The sequence below is a fragment of the Rhipicephalus microplus genome, chromosome X (genome assembly GCF_043290135.1).
Source record: "Rhipicephalus microplus isolate Deutch F79 chromosome X, USDA_Rmic, whole genome shotgun sequence".
In the NCBI taxonomy this organism is placed as follows: Eukaryota; Metazoa; Arthropoda; class Arachnida; order Ixodida; family Ixodidae; genus Rhipicephalus; species Rhipicephalus microplus.
The window spans coordinates 474951434-474967637 of NC_134710.1; the positions used below are offsets into that span (position 1 = coordinate 474951434).

Below are 16204 nucleotides of genomic sequence, written 5' to 3' on the forward strand. Positions count from 1 at the left end.
TCGAGGTGCGCTACAAGAGAGGTGGCCTTCATACAAATGCAGACGCCCTAAGTCGAGCGTTTTGACTCGTCAAAAGACGCGGAAGGTTTGTTTGATTTTTTTGTTTACCTTTACCTAGTTTATGTGTACTTTTTTTTTTCAATGTGTTACAGTGAGGGCATAGAGAAATTTTTTACTGACTCCCTCGTTGTCCCGAGCTCTACAGTTTGCTTGTTTAGCTTGATTATAATGTTATCTCGATTCCAAATGGAATTACGTATGAAAGAGTTACTGGACACTTGTCCCGATTGGTATGCACATTGTTTCCTTGAGCTTAAGTTATTAAGATAAGATGTTTGCTTTGTAAAATCTGAGGCCTGGCGATGAGAGTGGCGTGCACGCGGTGCTTGTCGCATTGTGTGTGGCTGACAAAGGTCGTTTCTTGGAGCTTGTCACCCACTTTTCACCGAAGCGGGGCGCAGAGGCCAGCTCTTGGAGCATTCCAGTTTGACCAGGCCCTTCGAGAAAGCAAGAGCCTTGCCGGAACGTCGCCGACATCGACCCGGCCGAGCTGCATGGAACAACTCGACCTCCCGATGTATCATCTGGCGGCGGGGGTGCTGTTGTGCCTCGCCCAAGTTCCACGTGGTCTTCGCGGCCTGCTGGCACCTGGCAGCTGTTGATGAGTCAACCCTGCACCGGGACGGCGACGGACGCGGACAATCGGGAAAAACCACGTCGCCGGCTCCTCTTGACACAAAAGTCGTTGGCCAAGCTTTTGTCAGCCGCTGAGAGCAACACTCCGAAGCAGCGTCGACCCAGCAGCTGTACGGGGTATTCTGCCTTGCTTGAGTCAACCTGGCTGCATCAGGGAGCGACTTTGCGCATGGGATTCCACGTCATCTCACTGTGGTGCCACGCTGGCGCGTGGGGTCTCCCTCACCAAACAGCGAACTGGGCATGCCTTGCCCCCTTTCCTAGGTTCAGAGGGAGGCGGTGTTTGGCTTTCCCTCTTCGGGGCCGGAGAGGAAGACGACGATCTCATTGGAGTATCCTGCGCATAAATTATCTTTGCAAGGGATCTTGGGAAGGCGGACGATGTATAAAAACGCTAGCGCAGAGGCGCTCGTGGGTGATTCTCTTTTCATGTTGTACCACGCTACCATGTAAATACTGTATATAAACATTTTTTTCTCCTTCTCCGGCTTCTCTACTCGTCCTCTCCGGGGACTCGGATGGCCCGAGTCCGCACCACGCTACACAAAGGCGCAACACTGCTCAACTGGGCTTCAATCCAGAAGACTGCTCTTTGCGGCGAGCAGCCGAAAAGGATGCCAAAAGGGTGAAGAGGGCTCAAAAGGCGCATTGTTCCACGACAAAGAAGCGCAAAACTGGGTTGCGCTCTACAGAGGCCAAGGCCACAGCATCTCAGGATTACTGCCCAGGAGGATTCTGAGTGTTTTAGGCATGTTGTGAACTTCCAAACAAGAGTGAACTTTCAAAGTCAGTTTTCTCAACTCTTGATTTTCGCCTATGTGCCTTCGCTAGAACATCTGTCATTTTTTAACAAAGACTGATAGAGTCGTTCCGTTTTTTGCACTAGGCTCAGGAGGCCTTTAGCAGTGCAATAAAGCTTTATCTCTCTTCTTACTCATCATTTAAAATTTTTAGAACACATTTTATAATTACTGCGATGTGTGCGCAAAACAACATCCATGTTTTGGAAATTTTATTTATGGTTACAAGAACTAGAAAAATCAACTAATAGCTTCTTTGCACAAGTTGATGCTTTGGGAACATAATAATATGAAAAAATAATTTCATTTAGCAATAATTATCTCTTTAAATGTGAAGAGCATTAATTAGTATAATTATGCTTGTAACTCAAAAAGTACAAGAGGTATTTGAAAACGGTTTTCATATTTGGAATCCTCACAATCATCCACATACACACACCAAATTTCATCACAAACAGTACATTAATAAAAAAATTAGTTTTACTTGCCACGTCCCCCCTTAAGGCAGCATTTCGCCACAGCCGTCAAAACCACGCCTGGATAACTACTTTTCTTTAAGTGCTCTATTTGCAATCTCGCACTTTTGTCTGTTTTGTGCCGACTTGATTTTTTGGTCGCCTGCAGCATACACAATTTTGCAATGCCTATTTATAAGGAGTAGTGTACATGATTTCCTTGAGCTGTGGGGCATCTTACATTGTGGGCAGACAGGCAGGTGCCGTAATAACACAGTAATTTGTGTAGTAGGCTTGCAATAGAAAGAAATCTTGCTCAACACTGCCTAGATTGTAAGTGTAAGTGCCACCCAAACTTCGGGGAGACTACTACTTTAGCTTGCAGCGACAAAATGGGAAGAGCAATAAATGAAGCTTAATTTATGATGTCTGGGAAGTTTGGTGCATGCGTTAGCACACCTTCAAGAGCACTCGCAGATAAGTGGCATGTTTAAAAAGAAACATGAAAAAGTTTGATAAAGGCACGTGTTGTATGGCAAGTAGCACCTTGGTAAGATTGTGGATAGTTTGCTTGCAGTGCCCTTTCTCTTGTATGTCACCCCACCCCTTTTGGTTATTTTGTTTTAATAAATTCAGTTAGACGCGTTTCGTTTTGTTTCTGTCAGTCCAGTTTTTTCGTCCTTAACTTTACCTAACTTGTGGGAATTGAGGCTGGCCCGCTGCCTTTGCGCGGGCTTTGCCGCCTTTTCTGCCATTCTCATGTCCCGACATGTCTGCCCTCCTTTGCTGTCTGCCGCGCTGGGAAGGGCGGAGTGACGTATAACTCCCTCACCCGGTAGCGGATGTTGACTGTGGCGCCTCTCGGGGAGCCTCCCGAGAGGTTTTCGCGCGCTGTGTCGGAAGCAGTGAGTACTCTCCGGGACAGCAGACGGTGAGCCACGCTATCTTTTCCGTCCGTCGACTCCCGTCGCTCGGGGCTCGTCACACTTCGCTGACGGCGCCTCGTGCCCGATGCGAACGTTCACCTTTTGTTGCCTCGCTGCGTACTCACGGCCGAAGGGCAGTACGGTGTCCTAGTGCGTGGCCTCGCTACGCCGACCCGTCTCCCTTCGAAGCCAACGCGAGCGCCTTTGCCCTCGCTCGAGCAACCGGGCCTTTGTTCCGGTGTCTCCGTGGATCACCTTTACTGCGGAGACGTGCTCGTGGCACCCTGTGTAGTACTTTGTGCCCGTGGCGTGGATAAGCCTACTTGCTTTCCCGCCGCGCCTTTTTGCAACGGGCTGTACTGCGTTTGGTGTTGCCACAATAAAGTGTTGCGACTTGAGCAGTATCGTGTTATCGCCACGGCGACGGTTAACGCGTGCCCTGCGGCTCGCTAAGACCGGACCCACGCTGGTGGCCGTACTCCTTCGGGATACGTGTACACCACAAACTCTAGGAGAGTGCAAGGGAGAGAGAGTGCACAGCATTATATACAAGCGCACAGCTGTGGTGGATAAATGAACAGGAGAGGAGAAACAAAGCGGAGGCAGTGCTCCCCCACTTCTTCGCGCTTGCGCGAGAACCGGGGCAGTTGGCGCATGCTCTGTAAGGGAACGGACATTCGCCGAGGGATGGACACAGCCCCGAGCATAAGCTGCTTCACATCTAAAAGAATATTGTTATGAAGGGAAAGCTGCTTTGTTGCCAGGTTCGCGTACAGGAGCGTTACTTATGGCTGAACATGGGATTAAAACATACAGTGCTTTAATTGAAGGTCGGTTACACCAGCTGGCATAGAAAGCAATCATTCTGAAAAAGACTGTGCGTGCAAACAGGTACAAAAGGAGGAGGTCAGGACATCACAGAGCTTGCTGAACCTGGAACCAAAATCTACAGTGCTTCATTTGAAGGCCGGTTACACCAGTAGGCTAAGAAAGCAATAATTATGAAAAAGACTGTGTGTGCAAACGGGGACAAAAAGAGGTCAGGATATCATGGGATTTGCTGAACATGGAACCAAAACGTACAGTGCTTCATTTGAAGGTCTGATACACCAGCAGGCAATCATTCTGAAAAAGTCTGTGCATGCAAATAGGGACAAAAAGAGGAGGTCAGGACTTGTGTTGGCAAGCCCTCTCTTTTTCCGAATGAATACAGACCAACTAGCTCAGCTTTCTAGAATGCAGTGCATATGGAGGGCTGTTGTACGTAATCTTTGCGTACCCTGAAATTACAAGCAACAGCCCGCATGTAATTTAAGCTAATTCCTTATTTCCGTGTTGTTCGCTTCCCCTCCATTTTCCTCCTCCTGTCACCTTAGTCACGAACTGCTTTTATGCAACACTGGCCCTCTTGAATCCCATGTAGTGTTGCTTAGCAGCCTGATCTAAATGCCATTGATTGAAATGCTGTGAAAATTTGATTCTTTATATTGGTCGCTCTCAGAGCTTAAATGTGGTCCTGCAAGCAAAAAGCACGACCTGTTTCGGAAGGCGGTATCTATGACAAGGTGGTAAAAGTAAAGCCTTCAAGTTCTGCATTTCTTGCCTAGAGCTTATGCATTAGGTTATCTTTGAAGGTGGTTTCATGCCATGAAACCCACCGTCTGATTGTGTTACCATCTGTTCTTTGTTTTTGTAAGCAGTCATAACATGCATGACCACAGGTGTCTTTTGAGAAAGGCTATGTGCACTCTGGTGGGAAAACTTGGTCACTTTCGGTGCCTGTCCGTACAACCCCTTCATCTTCACATCAAAGGAGCTGCTGTCCATGTCCTGCTTTCTCCCTTGCACCTAGGATGTTAAACAAAGCCATTCACAAAGGAAGTTAGGCAATCTAATAGCAGTGGAATTCAGTACTCCCGTCACCGGTAATCTGTAGTTGTGGAAGAAACTGAGCTCAAAACTGCTGCAGCCGGCATACTTAAGATTTTCATCAATATACTATTCTCCACAATATGTATTGTGAAGGAGGGCCAGCATGCCACCATTTAAAGAAAGTCTTGCGTAGGTGTGGGCTGCTCCTTTCTTCTGGTCTTATCGTTCTGTTCATAATGCTGTGCTGGTTATCTGCTTTAGTATTACTTAATAGTCATAATTGTGAGCGAGTCGAACTCTTTGTCAACCTTGGAAGTCGTGCCAGCAGCACATGTGAGCTTTGTGGGACCCATCCATCTGCAGCAACGTGGGCCCTGTGCGCATCCAGTAGTGGAAGGGCAATGCGATTTAAGTAGTAGTGCAGCTTTAAAAAAACACCGATAACTTGCAGTGTGTTTGACAACCAGCATTAATTGAAAGAACTCGTGTGAAATGATTGTTAACATCACTGTCAACATTGCCGCCAACCTGCATGGAAGTAAATCTTTGCGATCGAAGCCTTTCGTTTCTTTGTGCTCGAATAAATCAGAGGGGCACCATTAGTTGATATAAGAGCCCATTTTTCTACTTTATGATATGCTCTTTTTTTTTTACCTCTTCGAATGCCCACTACCATGTGTGCATCAAAGCTTTAGTACGGCTGGATTGACTACGATGTTTGAGCATATGCAGTCAGTTCAGTGATGACAAATTTTGTGATGTGCTCATCATTTTTCTTCTTGCGATGTGCGATTTGGGTGGGTGGCACTTAGTGACATGAATATAGTAAATCATTGCAATAAGTGGAAACTATATAAAAAACCGGTGAGTTGGGCAATCGAATCTGAAACGGCATATAAGAACACACAAGGGCAGGGTGCTGATCCGGCAACCCATCAGTATTGCGAATTGTTGTTCCACATTACTTGTGTGGCAAAAAGATGCCCCAAATATTCTCAAGGTGAAATGCTTTGAGTGGTCCTTAGTGCTAAAAGGTAGCAATAAATTGCGGGAAAATTAGGCAGAGCCCATGCACCATGGGGATCATTATTATGTGAATTATGCAGAGGGAAGGCGACAGTGATGTAATTTTATTGAGCAAAACATTATGAAATGGCACTTATAGATAGGTAGAAATATTGTATGCACAGACATGAGCTTGTTTTTTTTTATCAAATGGGCCAAAATCAAAACGGTTCGACCGTTTTGCTCAAATAAAGCTGTGTTCTCTCATATATATTCTCAACAGTCATCTAAAGCAGTAATAATAAATTACTAATTAATAATTTAATGCAGTGGACTCCCAATAAACGAAACTCACTTAAATGAAAATGCAGTTTGGCTAATAGAGACGGAGGGTGCGAAAAATTACATCCCGCAATCGACGCTGTCGCGGATCTGGAAAGACAGAGAAAAGATTGAAGGCACTGTTAAGATTGAGACCTTTACATCTAAAGAGACGCGGACGACGCCTTATGAACAACTAGAAAAAAATCTTTTTCTGTGGTTCAAGCGTGTACGGAATTCCAATTTGCCCATAAGCGGACAATTCTCGAGCAGAAAGCTCAAGAGATCGCCATGGAGTGGGTGTCCTAAGCGTCCTAAGCGAAGGATGGCTCAGCCGCTTCAAAACATGCCATGGCCTAGTCTTCAAAGCATTCTCAGGTGAGAGTGGTGCAGTCAACAGGGACATCTGGTAACAGGGGCGGCTTAAGGAAATTTTGATGAGCTTTGACCCACGAGACATCTTCACCGTCGACGAGATGGGTCTTTTTATAAGGCGCTTCCATCAAAGATTCTCACCTTCTAAGGCAAAGCCTGTAGTGGAGGAAAACGCAATAAAGATCGCATCACATTGCTGGTGGGTGCGAACATGGCAGGAGATGAGAAATTGAAGCTGTTGGTAATAGGAAAATCAAGGCACCCACATTGTTTTAAAGGCGCTCGACAACTGCCCGTTGCATACCATGGGAACGGAAGAGCATGGATGACCATGGCCATTTTCGGAAACTGGCTTTCGGAGGAAGATGCAAGATTTACGATCCAAGGCAGAAAGGTTGTCTTCATCATGGATAATTGCCCAGCCCACGGTCAGAGTCAAAGACTTCAAGCCATCACTCTGGAGTGCTTTCCTGCCAATGCAACGGCAGTAATCCAGCCGATGGATCAAGGGGTTGTTCAGAACAATAAAGTTCATTACCGCAGACAATTGCTCCATCAAATGCTGCTTAGAGCAGGCAGCGGGAAATGCTACAGCACAAATTTATTGGCAGCCATCCACATTTTGGCTTGTGCCTGGGAGCAAGTGAAGGCAACAATACACAGATGTTTTCACCATGCTGGCTTTCAAGCGCAAGAAAGGAGTACCTGATGAAGCCCTGCTGATGCCGACATTGAGACAATATTCAGTCAAGTCGTGCCCTCTGCCCCATCAATCAATTGATGAAAATGTTCGTACCTGTCCTGAGGAGACTGTGGAGAAAATGATTGCCAAAGTGCAAGATGAGGATCAACCTTCCAGCGATGAATGTGATGATAATACTGCCAGTGTAATGGTGCCACCAGACCAATCAGTTAAAGAGGCTGTTGAACTTCCAGAATTTCTAGCTAGTTTGTCAGGCATGGGTGCGTACCTTGTGAAAAAAACAGCTCAAGCTTGCCAAACAAACGACTCTTCGCTCTTTTTTTCTCCTACTCATCTTCATGAGTGAGGTGAGGTTTGTGCAATTTGAATAAAGGTCTTGGTTCACTAAATAAGTGTACTTTGCTTGAATGAAATTTCTCATAAATGGAACAGTTTTAAGGATTCCCTTAGAGTTCCATTCAAGAGGAGTCGGCTGTAATACTGTTTTTGAGGAAAGTTGCAAGGATGTGCCAATAGAGCCTCAATTGTGTTAGTTTCAGTTCTAAATTTGGCCCACTTAAAAAAAAAAAAAAAAGCTCCTCATATCTACAACAGTCTCAACCAGTTGTTTAGTCGCGTAACGATGCCTACAGGAACGGGTATATCACCGACACCAGAAGCGCTTGCGCTTCATGCAGATGACATGCATCGCTTTTGCTTTTGAGGACAATAGCCCTGGCTATTGCTTCTCCGACCAACTTCAGTGGATGGCGCTTAACTACAATCAATGTTACCCTGACATGACACCTATGGTACATGAGTACATATATAGTGTTTATAAAACTGGGTTGGTAGGACTGCAATCACATTTGACATTTCAACATGACACCTGCAAAGGGTCTTTCTTCAAAGCATAAGTTTTGCATGGATTTTTTTTTTTTTCGGCGGGGGGGGGGGGGGGTTAAATACTTGGCGTGGCTCCATGGTTGAATACCGTAAAAACCCTCGCATAGTTAGTCCTGTTTCTTTTTTTCTAGTTTTTCTGATGCAAAATTTCGGCCCTGGACGATATGTGGATCCAGAATTTTAAGCTGAGAATTCAGTTTGTTTCAACATTGCGCGTTGCTATCATCAGGCCATGTTAGCTCGCACTAATGTAAGTCACGACTGGCACGATTCTACGCCATGTGAGGACCATGAGAGAAGTGTTCGGCTGCCTTTTAAAAGAAGTTGAGCTCAGCTGCCAAAACCATTGCCAACTGTGCTGTAGAACGGCAGCTCGGCATAGACAAGCTCAGCATTGGCGATCAGGGGAAGTGGACGGCAGCCCTCTTTGTGTGCCATGACCTGAGAAGTTTCCGGGGGGCCAAAAAAATTTAGCCTTTGCTCATGTTTCACAGGAATTGAGCCTTTGTTTGAGAGCAGCAGGGTGCTTCTGAGGCTCCAGTCGATACTTGCAGTGGTACAACAGCTGTGCCAGTTGCGCGAATTTGATACAATTTTCCATTATGGTGCCGTGCTGTGCCAAACCATGAAATTTGCTGATATTGTGCCATGCTGCACCAAAATGCCCGACCAGCCTTAAAATTTTCACCGTTGCACTGATTTTAGCAAGAAATGGAAGCCACAAATGCCACCTGCACTTTGCGTTGTCAATCCAACCAGGGGCGCAGACACTAAACCATGGTATAAGTTACATACTCGTTAGATGAATACACTCGCAAAATGTGTTTGACCAGGTAAGTATAAACTCAAATAACGCCGCATGCCCATCGGCCCACTGACCATAGCAGATACCTAAGGATGGGAGGACCGAACATCAAGCAGAAAAAAACAAACAAAAAACCACACGCACTCTTTGCTATAGCCACCAACTATTTCGTCCACCGACGAAATTTTCAAGGCCTCATCTTTTGCTTCCTAATGAGATTGCAGTGTTTGTGGACGGTTTCGCCACAACTGCTCTTGTTGGCACAGATGCCGCTATTTGTGTAATAAGTGAAGTGTTATGCCACAAACTGAACAGTGACGATTCCACTGGTTGACATTGCTTTACGCGCAGCGAGTTCGCAGCACGTCAAGCCTTCTGGCCACATGCACCGCTCGTGTTGTGATTCAAGGAGTGCTTTACATCATTGAATTTGTCGTCCTTCCATATGTGTCTCATGAAATCATCCTGGGATGAGGGGAAGGACATATTTGACGACACAACGCTGTCTTTGTTTTTATCAGCTTGATGACTACAGATCACCTAGTGAACACGCACTTGTGCTTGCTCTCAAGGTTCGACGTTGTGAAGGTGCTAACACCCCCTGTAAAGTTGTTTGCCCTCGCGTGGCTGCTAACACCCCCTGTAAAGTTGTTTGCCCCCGCGTGGCGCGCGTGTCTCGCACAGAAGCCGTATTTTGGGGGTGACAACCGCCGGACAATAGATCGTGGCATTGAGGTGTTGCGCTATGCTTCCCTCACTTTTTTTTATCTTGCGATGTACGAGTTAGGAACAGTGATTTGTTTTATTTTGATGGGCATCTCGGCCGCCGCCGATGTATTAGCTAGCAGTACTGACCATCGGTACTACGTGGCCGAAAAGCCCGAAGCTCTCTTGCCTAGGCCCTGCTCCATTGTTATTTCGAGTTGTTTTTGTTGATGTATTCAGCGGGAGGGATGTCATCCGCGACCTGTGGGTCAGCAGCCGAGTGCCTTAGCCACTAGACCACTGTGGCGGGCACTAATTACCCACTCTTTTATTCATCCACGGCTGGCTGTCTTCTGCACATCCTCAGCGTCGCTGGCCAGAAATACGGTCGTGAGGTCGGGCGATGGAGACGCTTGAGACCTGCGCAACTGCCTGCAGTCTGGCGCCCTCGTAAGTGCTGGTTGCAACTGGAAGACGTGTCGGCATTAGCGACGGTTCGTCGCGCCGACGGCAATGTTGCCGGGGCTGGTACTGAGGTGAAGTCGAGCCGGACAGTGCAGCAGTGTCAACCGGCGGCGGTGCCGTGGTGCAAGGACATTATGGACATGTGATGTCGTTTTTTTTTACAGCTTGTGTAGCTTATCTTTTTGTTTTCCGGATAGGGTTTGTTTAAGGTTGTTAAATGTAAGGGTGCTGACACCCCCTGTAAAGTTGTTTGCCCCGCGTGGCGTACGTCTCACACAGAAGCCGTATTTCGGTGGTGACAACCGCCAGACGATAGATGGCGTTGTGTTCGCGTTGAGTGCCACTGTTTGTAGAGTGGTAGCGCTGGCGGTGACCCCTGGCGGAAGGCAGGCTTTGGTGGCAGGCGAGAGTTGAGCGAGTCTCTTCTGCGCGTGGCGGTTGCCGTGAACGGTTGTCTGTAGCGTGGGCCCTCAGGGCTCGGCACTGCATGCTTCGCGCGAGGGGTCCCAAGTGGTAAAGTCAAGCGTCAGCGCCGCCGCCTTGGGTATGTGTTAGTGTGTTTGTTGTGTTGTGTGTTTGTCATGTTATTGTAACGATGTCCTAGCGTGTTACATAACGAGTTATGTATCATTCGGCGGACGATATCGTTGTCTAAATTAGTTAAATAAATGCACGTATGTTGTGTTTGTTTGCCCCGACCAAGTCTACTGTGTCCGTTCACTCCAAGAGTGAGGGCGGGGCGCGCGCCATTTCGAGACCCCACAACGTGAACCTGATGCAACCGAGTGACGCCATTGTGTACTGGGTTGAATTATGCTTGGATGATCTGCCGCCATCAGTTAAATGACTTGTGGCTTTTTGTGAGGTACAGCTGTGGCATGCTGTCATTCTAATTTCATCACATCCTAGTCAAGATTAATGAATATCTTGAATTACATGCAACTTTTGAACATTTTTTTACAAAAATGGGTATGCCATGAATTGTCATGCACTGCAACTTCTTTGTATGCCTACCCTCAAGTCAGTGATTAATAATGGGATGAGTGTTGTTGATTAGTGACAAGTTTCGTTTTAGCTCTAGGAAAGTATTTCCCATTCTTGTCGTAGTTTGTATGCGAAAAAGAAGGGGGCCTTTACCGTCGTCCTTCAGAAAAATAATTTGTATTAAAAAAATTAAGTTCTGTCTAACAGTATTTCTTGACCTATTTTTTGAAGGGCCAGTGGACAACCCTGAGGTCCAAAAAATATTAAAAAGAGAAATATGTGAACTTCTGCTTTGTGAACATGCTGCCACAAGAATTATACGAATAGCACAGGGGTTAGAACATTCGTTTCAGCTGGTTTCAAATTCTTGCGCGGCCTCGACACCTTTCTCCCGCATAGTGAAGGGAAGGCGTAGCCTGTTGTTGTGAGACCAATCGACAAGCTGTGTTCCAAGTCGTCGATTGGCGACTTCGTGTCGCTGCTCGTGAAAGAAGGATTGGTCAGGTGTAAAAAAGAAGTGCGGGAATCGTTTTTCAAAATGGCTTTGCGCGGTGCTGTAATATTCGGAAAACGTGAGGGTCTGCGAATTGCTCAGCTTTTTTTTTTTTGGGGGGGGGGGGTAAAAAAGTCTAAACGTGTTGAGGGGCTGTGTAAGAAAGAATCTGAATGTGTGCATGCTTGTTAAATGTGTGAAGTTTTTTTAATGTGCCCTGCTGTTTTTTTTTCTTGCTAGCAGTGTGTTTGTGCCAGTTGCATGAATTGCTTGTGTATGTGTTTTTCTGTGCATGTGAATGTGTGCATCTTGTTATTCTTTTTTGCCCTGAATGTTTTAAATTTTGTCTAATGTACCCTGCTGCTTTTTTTTTTGCTAGCAGTGTGTGCCAGTTGCCATGTGTATGTGCTTCCACTTTTTCCTTGTTGCTTATATCGTACCGTATTTACTTGATTAACAAAGAACTGCAATGCCAGGGGTCACTTTCTGTTGCGTCTGGGAAGGGAATGCGGTGAAAATAGGCCTCTTTCAGTGTTTGATTGTAACATAACGTTGCATTACTTATTTCCAGATTATTGGGCAGCAGTAATCCGGGAAAAAATATTTTTTTCGAGTAAGTACGGTGTTTTTTTATGCATCTGTCCTCAGGAGCGAAGATGCAGTGAATAGTCTAAACTGCCACAAAGAGTCCTAACGCGATAATGGGCGGCTATGGCATGGCTCCTAATAAGTTGGCTCTTGAAGGTTCAATCTGCTGTTCAGGTAGTGTAGGCTCAGCTTAATGGAGTGCTCCGAGATGGCCAGAATGATAACCACAGAGATAAAAAGGAGCTTAACAAAGTGCTATTAGCTGGCCAGGAGGATAGCTTCAGACAAAGCAAGATATGCGGCACAGCATTTTGAGACCACCAGGTGAGGGGTGCATTGTGCTGTAGCACCGTGAGACTTTTTTGTGCGCAAACATGGACTGGGTCAGCATGTTAAAAATTACCGTTTAGGAATGGGCTGCAATGCTGTACCGTGTGGTATATGCAGGGAGCATCTTGCGCTGAATTGTGTACAATTTCTATGGATGAAGGATTTCGTTGCTGTAATAGTTTCACAGCTTGTCACTTTAGAATTTCGATTCATTGGTGCTGTCGTATAGTTAAAGTGCACACTTTTTGATCGTAGGTAAACAATTTGGAGTCTAAATGAACTAGGCGGCGTTGAATCCTTTTGTGGTGATTTCATGAAGTGTGCAGAGTTTTGATAAGATCCGAGATATGTATGTTGTTTGCCGCGAAAACACTTGGGAAAGTACACTGTCGAGTGGAGGAGTTCACTATAAGCAGCTACGTATACCCTGTCAGACGCAGCATAGGTTTCAATGTTTTGATTCAAATCGACAAGCTTATCAATATGACCAGTGTGGCAGCAATTAATTCCCTATCTACCTTGTCTAGTTTCGGTTGTGGTGGTGTGGCTATCAGTTCAAGTGGGGCTCTGTTTACTGTGAAAGTAACTGTTGATTGAATAATTATTCTGCATACTTTCTATGATGAATATTTCACCAGGTGCATGTGCTTGGAAGGGCTCTCGCACTTGCAACTAAAGTGCCCTGTTCTTAAAACACTGTGTATTCAATTTTGTTGCAAGCGTCTGAAAACTTGTGGTATTGGCATTTGGTCTGAATTTGTTATTCATCACCAGCTCTACTATTTGCTAAAGCTCTCTGGGTGGTATAAGCTTACTGGCTATATTTTATACAAATTTAGACAGCTCTAGTATGCGAGTTGAATGTTTCATATCTCATGGTAATAATGTTTTGAAAGAAATATAACTTGAGATTGTCACAGGGGTTGTCACAGGGGTTGTCACAGGGGTTGTCACAGGGGTTGTCACAGGGGTATCTTTGTGATTGTACATGAACCTGAGAAGTCGGGTGGTTTATAGGTGGAAATGTTTGCCCCGCCGCGGTGGTCTAGTGGCTAAGGTACTCGGCTGCTGACCCACAGGTCGCAGCCGAGATCGAATCCTGGCTGCGGCGGCTGCATTTCCGATGGAGGCAGAAATGTTGTAGGCCCGTATGCTCACGTTTGAGTGCACGTTAAAGAACCCCCAGGTGGTCGAAATTTCTGGAGCCCTTCATTGCGGCGTCTCTCATAACCATATGGTGGTTTTACGACGTTGAAATCCTAGATATCAATCGATGTTACCTTTTTGTACACCTTGTCAACAAAGCCTCCCTGGGCGCCGCCATAAGCCCCTCTGGGCTATTAAAGGGACCCACAACCAATTTTTATGGTACTCGTTTCCTTTAGTGAAACGTAAAGCTTACCTGTCGGTGCTTGTAATCACGGAACGGTAACACGGAAAACATCGTAGAACATTTATAATCAGGATATTTCGATTTGTGGCGAATATGCAGTCTTAAGGAGAGATGCTACAAACAGTGGATGTTATCGCGGTAGCGATTGTACGCCAGTGTAATGCCAGCAGTGAGGAAAAGTGAAGCTTTAAGTACAAAAACGTAATTATGTGTTTGTCAAGCCTGCAGTCCCACGACGACTGCTTTCTAGTGTGCTAAATTATATTACAAGAGTTGCAGCACATTCCCGGGGCTTCTTAAGCAAGTACTTTTGTCCGTGCACAGGTAGTTTTTTTTATTTAAGCCAAGTGGAGCCAAGACAAGTCTTCGAAAACGAAAGGGCACGTTTACACGTAATAGACAATTCATGCATCAAAGTTCACGTTCGGCCGTAGTTAGTCGGCTTCGATGTCATCGCTTGACAACTCGAGCGAGTTAGAGGAAGGAATTTCGGCTCGCATTTGAGAACAAATTAGGACCCTTATCAAGTAGCGCCAGAGCGACATGCTTCGACGGACGACAGCGGTAGCGAAGAATCCGACGGAGTGCCACCATCAGCAGCAGGCATGAAGTGGTAGCAATTCTGCAAAGAGCAGTAGGCTGACAGCATCTCGCGTGCTGCAGCGATCGTATTCACGAGCTCACGTGCTTCTTCCAATGTACCCAACGCGACTGGAATTGAGCTGCTCTGGAAACGCTGCGCGGCATGCGCATGAGCAGCTGCGCCAGTTTCCCTGTAGAAGCCACGAAAGCAGCGCCACTTTTCATGCTCTACTTCTTTTACCTTTCAAGCCACATAGAAACAAACAGAAATGAAGAATGATGTACATATTTGAAATTGAAGCCCTTATTCAGGTGAGCTTTAAATAATTACAGCGAAGATATTAGGACTTTATATTTGTGGTTCATAGCTCATGCGCTAGGGGCGCGACATACCGGTTTTGGTTACTTTTGAACGTGATTTAAAAATATAAATCCTACTCGGATCGCAAAACGTATGCTCTCACATGTCACCATAATTCACGCTCTCTTTCTTTCCACCGGTATCTAATCACCCGTTCTGGCCAGTTGTGGGTTCCTTTAACATGCCTGACCCCTCAAAAATGCAGGACCGTCAGCTTTTGTACTCTCCCGTGCAACAGTTCAGAAAGGAGGGGACCCTCCTCTGTTAAAAAGGTCTATATTATTCCCTTGACAGCTCTGCTTAGAGGCACAAAAACTATTAACTGATGGCATTCTGCCTTATTTGTCTCGGTAAATGACTAGGCAATATAATGAGGCTTTCAACATTCATTGAGCAAGAGCAGCATTCAGAAAACAAGGGAGGCCACTTTGTTTACACATGCTTTTTGTTCTTCCACTCAGGTTGGTCCTGCAATGACTGGTCAGAATTACTTGCCATTTGACCATAGTAGCTGACGCCAGCTTTCTCAAAATCCACCGTGCAACGATGGTAACGCTTCCCTCATTTGCCTCTTCCCCTCTGATGACCAGTGGTTGTAGGATGATGTGCCACCATGGCTTTGGATGACTTCACATTGTCTCATGTGAACTCATTCAATGCATTTTAGCATTTTTCTCTTATGTGTGGAGGTTGTAATGGCTAAAACACAGTTATGCTTTTTTTGTGTGGTGCTCATTATGGGCTCAACATATCGATGTGTCCTTTCTTTGGTAACACTTTCTGTTCGGTATCATTTGTTTGAACGTCTGCATAGCCTTACCTACCTTATATGCTGCATTAAACGATTTAGTCGAAAGCATGCTATTAGTGCTAGGAAAAAAAAAAGTGCAGAAACAGAATGATCTTGCCATTTAAAGGAGTGCCTTCCCCATATCTTGTATAAAGGGGATACCTGCAAGGGATTTTATGTAGGTTTTGCAAAAGGTACCTGTACCAAACTACAGATTGACTATTTCTTCTACGGTAATGTTTCAACCTGTAGTCATCACTTTGGGTGCCTCAGCAAAAAATGCTCGAGACCAATCCAGACTTTTAGCTCCCCCAAAACATTGCTGTTATTCGCTGTCAGTGAAAAAATTAAGAGAATATCATTAATAATAGTCACAAAAATTTATTCCTTGTGAAGCTGTAGGCTGCAGTTTGAAGGTTCGTGGTTTGCATATTCCCCAAATACACTCACCTGCAGTCCATACTCACCTACCATGGGCCGTGGTGTGCGGTTATGTGCCACATGCTGCAAAGTTCTGTGTGTTATAGACCTGTGTAAAGCATTGGGGCTCATCGATTTTCCGTTTCTGGCTACCCGCAGGCCGCCAGAGCCAACTTAGTGTGCTCGTTTTTTTGTGGTTGCCACTGTCCCCCAAGTGGCATTCCTTTTTTGCGGGTTGGGGCCATTCTGG

General features: G+C 45.7%; 1 protein-coding gene across 36 annotated transcripts in view; it reads left to right on the top strand.

Moving 5' to 3' along the window:
• Positions 1 to 16204, top strand: part of LOC119160802 (bromodomain-containing protein 3) — a 329355-nt gene that overhangs the window by 22999 nt on the left and 290152 nt on the right. For 10 of the 36 annotated variants that reach the window (XM_075881432.1, XM_075881431.1, XM_075881434.1 and 7 more), the window contains 2 exons: positions 12062 to 12103; positions 15206 to 15293. The exons of 10 other annotated variants lie outside the window; for them this stretch is intronic. Coding sequence is in view for 7 of the 26 variants with exons in the window: in XM_075881443.1 (XP_075737558.1) it covers positions 9952 to 9998; positions 12062 to 12103 (89 nt within the window). In the remaining 19 variants the exon portion in view is untranslated. Of the gene's footprint in view, positions 1 to 9936; positions 9999 to 12061; positions 12104 to 15205; positions 15294 to 16204 lie in introns of those variants that run through there. 16 more of the 36 variants (XM_075881428.1, XM_075881437.1, XM_075881427.1 and 13 more) reach the window with 3 other exon arrangements.